This window comes from Nerophis ophidion, linkage group LG27 (genome assembly GCF_033978795.1).
Source record: "Nerophis ophidion isolate RoL-2023_Sa linkage group LG27, RoL_Noph_v1.0, whole genome shotgun sequence".
Classification (NCBI taxonomy): Eukaryota; Metazoa; Chordata; class Actinopteri; order Syngnathiformes; family Syngnathidae; genus Nerophis; species Nerophis ophidion.
In genome coordinates this window covers 14,569,334-14,580,744 of record NC_084637.1, presented here as the reverse complement: position 1 = coordinate 14,580,744, position 11,411 = coordinate 14,569,334, and the positions used below count along the sequence as shown (strand labels likewise).

Genomic DNA, 11,411 nt, shown 5'->3' with positions numbered 1-11,411 from the left:
AGTGTGGACAAGATCCAAAAGTGTATGTGGTGTGAGGTTATGTGTGTGATTAGCTGAGGTGTATGTTACCAAAGTGTTGACGTGAGCGAAGGAACGCGGAAGTCCGTAGGGCAGGAGCGAAGAGGCAAGATCCGTGTCCAAGCGGGGGGGGGGTCAAGGATTGAGGTAGGCAGTCCGAGTCCAGAGGGAGATCCAGGGAAAAAGGGTGGGACGCACAGCTCACCTTAAAGACGACGGAGGGTTCTGCGGGGATGACACAAGAAAACACGAATGGGCAAACACAGCGAGACCAGGATAACATGAAGGATGTGGTTTACTGGACACGAACAGAAGACTATAATCCGGCGAGTGATGGCAGGTTGTCCAGGTTTATGAAGGCAGCTCCGTCATTACCGTCAGGTGTGAAGATTGCCGGTGATTGATTGCAACTGGGGCTTCACGGTGGCAGAGGGGTTAGTGCGTCTGCCTCACAATACGAAGTTCCTGCAGTCCTGGGTTCAAATCCAGGCTCGGGATCTTTCTGTGTGGCGTTTGCATGTTCTCTCAGTGAATGCGTGGGTTCCCTCCGGGTACTCCGGCTTCCTCCCACTTCCAAAGACATGCACCTGGGGATAGGTTGATTGGCAACACTAAATTGGCCCTAGTGTGTGAATGTGAGTGTGAATGTTGTCTGTCTATCAGTTTTGGCCCTGCGATGAGGTGGCGACTTGTCCAGGGTGTACCCCGCCTAACGCCCGATTGTAGCTGAGAGAGGCGCCAGCGTCCCCCGCGACCACAAAGGGGAATAAGCGGTAGAAAATGGATGGATGGATGGATGATTGCAACTGACGGCTGCTGCAGGCCGTGGGCGTGTCCCGAGGTGCGCACAGACGGATGAGTGGCGCTGTTAGGAGTCTGAGCCGTACATTAATAGTGTTTTAGTGAGATTATACAGTCATACCTGAAAGTCGGATGGCTGCGGTGAACGCCAGTGTCTCTGAGAGAAGCCAATGGAGGAGCAAAGATCACAGCTGCCTTTTTAAGCTGCAGGAGGAAGTCCCATAATCCACCGAAGTGTCCGGTAAGAGACGACTTAATATCACAATTTTCCCATCCAAAAACTTGCCGGTTGTCGTACAGAAACATGTTTGCTTGACCGCTCCGTGTTAAAGCTTCACAACAAACAAATAAACACCGACTGTGTTTCGGTTGCTAAAGGCAGCTGCAATCCACCAACAGCATTCTTCTTTGACGTCTCCATTATTAATTGAAAAAATTGCAAAAGATTCAGCAACAATGATGTCCAAAATACTATGTAATTATGCGATGAAAAGAGACGGCTTTTAGCCGTGTGTGGTGCTGGGCTAATATGTCCCCTCCAACCCGAGACGTAACGCGCACTCCTCATCATTCTGCAACGTTTTCAACAAGGAACTCCGCGGGAAATTGAAAATTGCAATTTAGTAAACTAAAGCGGCCGTATTGGCATGTGTTGCAATGTTAATATTTCATCATTGATGTATAAACTATCAGACTGCGTGGTCGGTAGTAGTGGGTTTCAGTAGGCCTTTAAGGAAAGACAAACACAAGTTGAAGATCGCCTGCAGTGGGAATGAAAGATAATACAAATGTTTTCCCAGCAGGTGCATAAAACAAGCTGACAGGGCTTGTGAAGACTGAAATGTTGTCCTGCGGGGCCAAAAGAGGAACGAAAGCCCATTTATTGGCTTAAATTCATCCCTCAAATTACTCACTCAAGGCAGTATTTAATTTCTTGTTAAAGGTTTAAAGTTTTGAAACATCCATCCATCCATTTTTTACTGTTTATTCCCTTGTGGGGGTTACGGGGGACGCTGGTGCCTATCTCAGCTACAATCATGCGGAAGGCGGGGTACACCCTGGACAAGTCGCCACTCATCGCAGGGTTTTGAAACATAGTTGTGCAAAACCAGCCATAATGTCCACTCAGTTTTGGATATGAATCAGCATTCGGGACAATGGTGCCATTTGAGTCCCCAGGAAATGAAATATATAAATGCATGATAAAATTAACTCTAAAATGTTTTTTTCGGGATGAAGCACACAGTCATGCTTGTGTGTTTAAAAAATACAATGTAAAATATTAATTTAAGCCATCCATCCATCCCATCCATTTTCTACCGCTTATTCCCTTTCGGGGTCGCGGGGGGCGCTGGCGCCTATCTCAGCTACAATCGAGTGTTTCTTAACCCAGAGGCCCACCAAAAATATCTGTTTTCTTTTAGTTTCACTTAGTTGTAATACACTATTCCACCACTTGTGGCGGTATAGCTCGGTTGGTAGAGTGGCCGTGCCAGCAACTCAATTAATGTGAATTGAATTAATGTGAATTATATTTATATAGCGCTTTTTCTCTAGTGACTCAAAGCGCTTTACATAGTGAAACACAATATCTAATTTTTTTTTACCTGTAAACCAGTGTGGGTGGCACTGGGAGCAGGTGGGCAAAGTGTCTTGCCCAAGGACACAACGGCAGTGACTAGGATGGCGGAAGCAGGAATCGAACCTGCAACCCTCAAGTTGCTGGCACGGCCGCTCTACCAACCGAGCTATAATCCCCGCTTCCGCCATCGTAGTCACTGCCATTGTGTCCTTGGGCAAGACACTTTACCCACCTGCTGCCAGTGCCACCCACACTTAGATGTCTGACAATATCATACTGCCAATACTATCGGCTGATAAATGCTTTAAAATGCAATATCGGAAATTATCGGTATCAGTTTCAAAAAGTAAAATGTATGACGGACGTAGGGAGAAAAACAGAGCAGTCATACTTGCCAACCCTCCCAATTTTCACAGGAAACTCACGAATTTCAGTGCCCCTTCCGAAAATCTCCTGGGGCAACCATTCTCCCAAATTTGTCCCGATTTCCCCCCAGACAACAATATTGGGGGCGTGCCTTAAAGACACAGCATTTGTGTGCCGGGCCAATCATATGACATTTACGGCTTTTAACACACACAAGTGAATGCAAGGCATACTTGGTCAACAGCCAGAGAGGTCAGACTGAGGGTGGCCTTATAAACAACTTTAACACTGTTACAAATATGCGCCACACTGTGAACCCACACCAAACAAGAATGACAAACACATTTCGGGAGAACATCCGCACGGTAACACAACATAAATACAACAGAACAAATACCCAGAACCCCTTGCAGCACTAACTCTTCCGGGACGCTACAATATACACCCTCCCCACCTCAAGCTCCTCATGCTCTCTCAGGGAGAAGATGTCCCGAATTCCAAACTACCGTTTTGAGGCATGTTTAAAAAAAATAATGCACTTTGTGACTTCAATAATAAATATGGCAGTGCCATGTTAGCATTTTTTCCCATGTTATGTCGTTTAATGCATCAAGCGGGGCATCACAACAAAATTAGGTATAGTGATGTGTTAATTCCACAACTGTGTATATCGGTATCGGTTCTAAAGCTCTATAGTCCGGTGGGCCTTGATGTCTGGAAAATACGGTATAACACTGCTAGTCTGCACCAGACTAGCAGGGCGTTGAAATTGTATCGAAGCAGTGGACATTTATCAATGAAATATGTTACTTTCAGTCGTCTTACTCAAATGAGTCATCTTAGGCTTTACAATAGTATACCAAATAGAGTTGCCTGAGTAGTTCAATATGTTTATTATTAGATTTACAGTTGGGGGAAAACCCCCAGAAATGTAGGTTTATTTTGAGAGGGTTACATCATGGTACCGAGTTGGTGGAATGGCTCTTATACAACTCACATTCCTGCTGTGTTTACATCAATATCTATTTCAACTGGACCTGCTGTACGGAATTAGTTTTTGTGTCTCTTTTTTGTTTTTGTTCCAGGAGCTGTCGAGCTTTGCAGCCTTACATGGTGAAGAGACTTCTCTGACCCAAAACTGGAGCGAGAGGATCTGAGGGAGAGGTCTAATGTTGCAGCTTCCCTTTTTCCAGCACACACCAGGTGACAGCAGTAATGTGCAGAACAATGAACTAAGGCCAAACGGGACAACATTGAATAGATTAATTCATCTTTAAATAGTTACTTGAATGTGTCATTAATAATAACTGGAACTATGCATGCATGTGCTATTAATTGCTATAAAATGTTTAGGACAGGGGTCTGCAACCTCAGCTCCTTCATGCCACTGCCGTGGCTCCCTTTGGCTTTGAAACAAAATGTCAACAAATAATGGTTACTTAATTACTTAAATTTATTTAGTTATTTTTAATCTAACATTGGTTATTTTTGTATATTGTCATATAATAATAAAACATGTTGATACATTGTCGATCGAAGGTAGGTAGGTAGTAGAGATGCGCGGATAGGCAATTATATCATTCGCATCCGCATCACCAAAGTTGTCATCCACCCACCGTCCACCCGAACCAACATTTTATCAGGACCGTACCCGCCCGCCAACCGCCCGCTGAAATACATCAGAGGTTGTCCGCCTTTACCACTCACAGAGCTATTTAAACCTGTTTCATAGAGTAAGGATGACAATTGGAGCCGCTAACGTTCCCGCGACTAATCCAATAGCGTTCATCCTGATTGCAAGAATATGGGCATGCTGTGAAGCCATTGCCTTAGACACTTTCAACAACATGTACGAACCGATTGTTGGTCCGGCAACATGTTGTGTGCAGCTTCCGCAATTACACGTTCAATAATGAAAGGCATACTGGGTGATACAGAGTACACTGATGGTTGTGATATAAACAACTTTAACACTTACTAATATGCGCCACACTGTGAAGCCACACCAAACAAGATTGACAAACACATTTCAGGAGAACATCCTCACAGTAACACAACATAAACGCAACACAACAAATACCCATAATCCTGTGTTATCCATGACAATTCCTGAATATATTTTACACCCCCGCGCCCCCAACCCCGCCCAGCTTACCGATGCACAAGGGGGGGGGGCGGAGTTTGCTGCTAGTGGGGTGTATAAAATAGTCAGGATGTGTCATGAATACAAAGGATTACGGGTATTTGTTGTGTTGCGTTTGTGTTGTGTTACTGGGAGGATGTTCTCCCGAAATGTGTTTGTCGTTCTTAATTGGTGTGGCTTCACAGCGTGGCGCATATTACTAAGAGTGGTAAAATTGTTTATATCACAACCATTAGTGTACTCTGTGTCACCCAGTGTGCCTTGCAGTCGTGTGCGTGTTGCCGCGGAAGCCACACACAACAACAGATCGTACATGTTGTAGTAGGCGACAAAGCCAATGGCTTCATAGCACGCCCTAATACTTTTTATCTGGGTGACTACCGGCAGTCATTCAGGAGAATAATAGCGTCTCTTATTGTCTTCTTCGCTTTATGACACGAGTCTTAAATGGCACTTTAAATGGCAAAGGATACCGATCACAGAACCATGCATATCAAATATTTCCGGATGGTTCAACCGCCACCCGCCCGAATCTAATTAATATCTATTTTTTCGTCATGTCAACCGCCCGACCCGCGTTTATTCGCGGACTCCGCGGATGAGACCGCAAACCGCGCATCTCTAGTAGGTAGGTCTTTATTGTCATTGCACAAGTACATGTTGTGTTTAACTAATGGAGGTGACGGCAAACAGACACCATGTGGCAGTAGTGTACAAAGATGTATTCTTATATAAAGTAAATATACATATAATATATAATTCTAATGAATAAACCAAGGCAATGAAGTGTGACAAAAACTCAAGTGTGTATGGTGTAAGACTGTGTGTGTGTAGATTAGCTGGAGGGTCTTACCAAAGTGTTGGAGGTGCGTGTTGAGAGACGCGGTGCAGTCCGATAAGGGCAAGACAGGCAGGGTAGTCCATGGACGGAAGCAAGGAGTCTAGGGACGAAGGAGGCAATCAGAGTAAGAAGGAGATCCGGGGAAGCGTGAGACGCACAGCTCACTTTGCAGGCGACAAAGGGTTCTGCGGGGACACGGGAGAAGACACTGAGAACACGGAGAGGCAGCTAGAACACAGGGAGAGCAGGATTGCATAAAGCAGGATGATCGCTTACTGTACGCGAATTGAGAACTAAGTTCTCACCCCGATCATTGGTCCACTGGTCCCTTTATATGGCTTCATGTCATCAGTCACAGGTGTCAACTGCTGCCGGCTGCGGCGGAGAGTGGGCGCGGTCCGCTTGATGTGCGCGGGGGCGTGTCTGGAGTGCGCTGTCAGCGGGTTCTCTGGTTGGACCCGCAGCGGAGAGAGACGCAGAATGCTCATGTCCCACAACAGTACAATGAAACTGTTTTCAGCACAAACCCGTTCAAGATTAAACAAACAAACGGTGTACAGAGAACGCTTATGGGTCGCCGCAAGGCGCCCCGTAAAAGATGGGAAAAATGTAAATGTTTGGGGAGGATAAGTAAAAAAAATTACAATCCAGACTGGGCTCCTAAGAGGGTCCAGTCTGGAGTGGGGAAAAACCCTCCATAGCAAAGCACATATACATATTACAACATACATTTTGAGACTTGCAACACAGGGGAGGGAGTGTGGGCTACGGTGTCAGGCTGCAGCTCCTCTGGCACTGCCCAGTTGTCCATCACCCCTTGAGGGATTTGTGTATGTCACAGCCCCTGTGCGTCATCTCTTGCTGCCAAATTTTAAGCTTGGCATTAGCGTTCTGTTGTGGCGATGGGGGCAGGTGGGGCTTGAAAACTCCCCCTTGTCCAAAGTGGGGGATGACAAAAAAAGTTTGAGAACCACTGCCCTAGATCAACTGAGTCAGGAGTTACTCTTTGATGACGATGCCACCCTCATACCCCACAGAGAGACTGCCCTGTAACATGTAACATCCTGCTTCGCTGAGGCATTCCAGCTTTTTGGTCTCGAAGTCAGCCTAAAGAAGACAGATGTTTTGCACCAGCGCACCCCCCAGGAAGCGTACTGTACACCTCAGCCAACATTACTCTTGGCGAGACAGAAGTGAAGGCAGTCAACAGTTCATCTACCTGGGGCACACCTTCTCCTCTAATACATGAATCAACAAAGCAATAGACAACAGACTGGCCAAAGCAGACAGTTTGCAGACTCCACAGTCATGTATGGAACAACAAGCACCTGAAGAAAGCCAAAAAATCAGTGTGGGTGCATACTGATGAAAACGCAGCTAGGCTGGGCATGGCACATCTCTAGAATGGAGGATCATTGCCTACCAAGAATCGTCCTCTATCGTGGCCCAAACCAAGACCCTAGAGCAACTGATTCAGGAGTTACTCTTTGATGACGATGCCACTCTAATAACCCACATAGAGACTGCCCTGTAATATGTAACATCCTGCTTCACAGAGGCATCCCAGCTTTTTGGTCTCGAAGTCAGCCTGAACCTAGAGCAACTGATTCAGGAGTTACTCTTTGATGACGATGCCACCCTCATACCCCACAGAGAGACTGCCCTGTAACATGTCACATCCTGCTTCGCAGAGGCATTCCGGCTTTTTGGTCTCGGAGTCAGCCTGAAGAAGACGGAAGTTTTCCACCAGCCCAGCCCCCAGGAAGCGTACTCCCCAGCCAACATGACTATTGGTGAGACAGAACTGAAGGCAGTCTAACAGTTAATCTACCTGGGGTACACCATCTCCTCTAATACATGAATCAACAAAGCAATCATCCTCTATCGTGACAGAGGATCAACAAAGAAGAAGTACAGAGACTCCTACCAAACATCCCTGTTCACCTGCCACTGACCGAGGGCCTGGCTCATACTCAGTTCACCAGTCAGTCTCCTCCTTTGAGGGCAACCATAGGGCTGCCCTTGAGGAGAAGAGTCGGAGGAGGAAGAACCGTGTTGCCACAGCTCAAACCCCGGGTCGTCATTCCCCTGCAGCCGCCGGGCCCAAGTATGTCAGGCGAAGTCAGCCTGAAGAAGACAGATGTTTTCCACCAGGAATCAACAAAGCAATAGACAACAGACTGGCCAAAGCAGACAGTGTTTTCAGCACACTCCACAGTCATGTCTGGAACAACAAGCACCTGAAGAAAGCCAAGGAATCAGTGTGGGTGCAAACTGATGAAAACACAGCTCTGCTGGGCATGGCACGTCTCTAGAATGGAGGATCATTGCCTACCAAGGATCATTCTCCATCATGGCCCAAACCAAGACCCTAGAGCAACTGATTCAGGAGTTACTCTTTGATGACGATGCCACCCTCATACCCCACAAAGAGACTGCCCTGTAACATGTAACATCCTGCTTCGCTGAGGTATTCAGGCTTTTTGGTCTCGAAGTCAGCCTGAAGAAGACAGATGTTTTCCACCAGCGCACCCCCCAGGAAGCATACTGTACACCCCAGCCAACATTACTCTTGGCGAGACAGAACTGAAGGCAGTCTAACAGTTCATCTACCTGGGGCACACCTTCTCCTCTAATACATGAATCAACAAAGCAATAGACAACAGACTGGTCAAAGGAGACAGTGTTTTCAGCAGACTCCACAGTCATGTCTGGAACAACAAGCACCTGAAGAAAGCCAAAGAATCAGTGTGGGTGCATACTGATGAAAACACAGCTCTGCTGGGCATGGCACGTCTCTAGAATGGAGGATCATTGCCTACCAAGGATCCTTCTCTATTTGCCTACCAAGGATCCTTCTCTATCATGGCCCAAACCAAGACCCTAGAGCAACTGATTCAGGAGTTACTCTTTAATGACGATGCCACTCTCATACCCCACAAAGAGACTGCCCTGTAACATGTAACATCCTGCTTCGCTGAGGCATTCAAGCTTTTTGGTCTCGGAGTCAGCCTGAAGAAGACCGAAGTTTTCCACCATCGCACCCCCCAGGAAGCGTACTCCCCAGCCAACATTACTATTGGCGAGACAGAACTGAAGGCAGTCTAACAGTCAATCTACCTGGGGTACACCATCTCCTCTAATACATGAATCAACAAAGCAATCATCCTCTATCGTGACAGAGGATCACCAAAGAAGAAGTACAGAGACTCCTACCAAACATCCCTGTTCACCTGCCACTGACCGATGGCCTGGCTCATACTCAGTTCACCAGTCAGTCTCCTCCTTTGAGGGCAACCGTAGGGCTGCCCTTGAGGAGAAGAGTCGGAGGAGGAAGAACCGTGTTGCCACAGCTCAAACCCCGGGTCGTCATTCCCCTGCAGCCGCTGGGCCCAAGTATGTCAGGCGAAGTCAGCCTGAAGAAGACAGATGTTTTCCACCAGGAATCAACAAAGCAATAGACAACAGACTGGCCAAAGCAGACAGTGTTTTCAGCACACTCCACAGTCATGTCTGGAACAACAAGCACCTGAAGAAAGCCAAAGAATCAGTGTGGGTGCAAACTGATGAAAACACAGCTCTGCTGGGCATGGCACGTCTCTAGAATGGAGGATCATTGCCTACCAAGGATCATTCTCCATCATGGCCCAAACCAAGACCCTAGAGCAGGGGTGCCCACACTTTTTCTGCAGGCGAGCTACTTTTCAATTGACCAACTCGAGGGGATCTACCTCATTTATATATATCATTTATATGTATTTATTTATGAAAGAGACATTTTTGTAAACAAGTTAAATGTGTTTAATGATAATACAAGCATGTGTAACACATATAGATGTCTTTCTTTCACAAAGACAAGAATATAAGTTGGTGTATTACCTGATTCTGATGACTTGCATTGATTGGAATCAGACAGTAATGATGATAACGCCCACATTTTCAAATGGAGGAGAAAAAAAGTTGTCCTTTCTGTACAATACCACATGAAAGTGGTTGGTTTTTGGCATGTAATTCATCCAGCTTCCATACACTTTACAAGAAAAACATTGGCGGCAAATTCCGTAGCTTGCTTGATTGACATTCACGGCACCCGAGGGTCTTGTGAGATGACGCTGGCTGCTGCCAGTTCATTATTATGAAAAAATGACAGAGAGGAAGGCGAGAAACACTTTTTATTTCAACAGACTTTCGCGCCGTCCCTTCCGTCAAAACTCTAAAGGCCAACTGCACATTTCCTATCTTCACAATAAAAGCCCTGCTTCATGCTGGCTGCGCTAACAAAATAAGAGTCTCGGAAAGCTGGCGTGCACAAGTGATGTGCACGCCAGCTTTCTGAGGGATCGCTTGTGCACGCCAGTTTTCCGAGACTCTGTATTTAGTTAGCGCAGGCAGCATGAAGCAGGGCTTTTATTGTGAAGATAGGAAATGTGCAGTCGGCCTTTAGAGTTTTGACGGAAGGTACGGCGCGAGAGTCTGTTGAAATAAAAAGTGTTTCTCGCCTTCCTCTCGGTCATATTTTCATAATAATGATCTTGCAGCAGCCAGCGTCATCTCACAAGACCCTCCGGTACCGTGAATGTCATTTAAGTGACGTCTTGGTGAAGATTGATGATCACTAATTTTTAGGTCTATTTTTTTTAAAAGCCTGGCTGGAGATCGACTGACACACCCCCCGCGGTCGACTGGTAGCTCGCGATCGACATAATGGGCACCCCTGCCCTAGAGCAACTGATTCAGGAGTTACTCTTTAATGACGATGCCACCCTCATACCCCACAAAGAGACTGCCCTGTAACATGTAACATCCTGCTTCGCTGAGGCATTCAAGCTTTTTGGTCTCGAAGTCAGCCTGAAGAAGACAGAAGTTTTCCACCATCGGACCCCCCAGGAAGCGTACTCCCCAGCCAACATTACTATTGGCGAGACAGAACTGAAGGCAGTCTAACAGTTAATCTACCTGGGGTACACCATCTACTCTAATACATGAATCAACAAAGCAATCTTCCTCTATCGTGACAGAGGATCAACAAAGAAGAAGTACAGAGACTCCTACCAAACATCCCTGTTCACCTGCCACTGACCGAGGGCCTGGCTCATACTCAGTTCACCAGTCAGTTTCCTCCTTTGAGGGCAACCATAGGGCTGCCCTTGAGGAGAAGAGTCGGAGGAGGAAGAACCATGTGGCCACAGCTCAAACCCCGGGTCGTCATACCCCTGGAGCCGCCGGGACCAAGTGTGTCTGTCACGAATAGGCCCCGTCAGCCACCAGCGAGCCTGCACCGGACGTAGTCAACACCCTTAAATCTTCATTCAGAAGCCAAGCCAAAAAGAAGAGTAAACGCACTGTTTTATAAAATATAATTATGTTTGGGGATCGTAAGGAGTTAAAGTTTAAAATGCAGAGTTGTGTATAGCGAAATGTTTTCCTACCTAAAATATTAATATCTTTTTTTTTTGTTGAATCATGTAGAAAATATATATATTTTTTTTAGTCTGCAGTGGTTGTTTACTCTGGAGGACTTTCTGCTGCTGTTGGCAGCGTTACACACATTCCCTCTCCCGTTAAGTCTCCCCCATCTGCCCCTTCCTCCCTCTGTACTCCAGATTTAGACAGCAATGTGAAGAGCCCCGCAAAGAGCTTCTCCCCCGAGACTTGCACAA

The 11,411-nt window shown here is 46.5% G+C and overlaps 1 protein-coding gene across 2 annotated transcripts in view; it reads left to right on the top strand.

Annotated features, from left to right (window-relative positions):
* Positions 1-11,411, top strand: part of LOC133544282 (protein FAM184A-like) — a 148,682-nt gene that overhangs the window by 130,606 nt on the left and 6,665 nt on the right. For both annotated transcript variants that reach the window (XM_061889459.1, XM_061889461.1), the window contains exon 24: positions 3,853-3,970. In XM_061889459.1, the coding sequence (XP_061745443.1) occupies positions 3,853-3,924 (72 nt within the window). In that variant the 3' untranslated portion in view covers positions 3,925-3,970. The remainder of the gene's footprint in view (positions 1-3,852; positions 3,971-11,411) is intronic.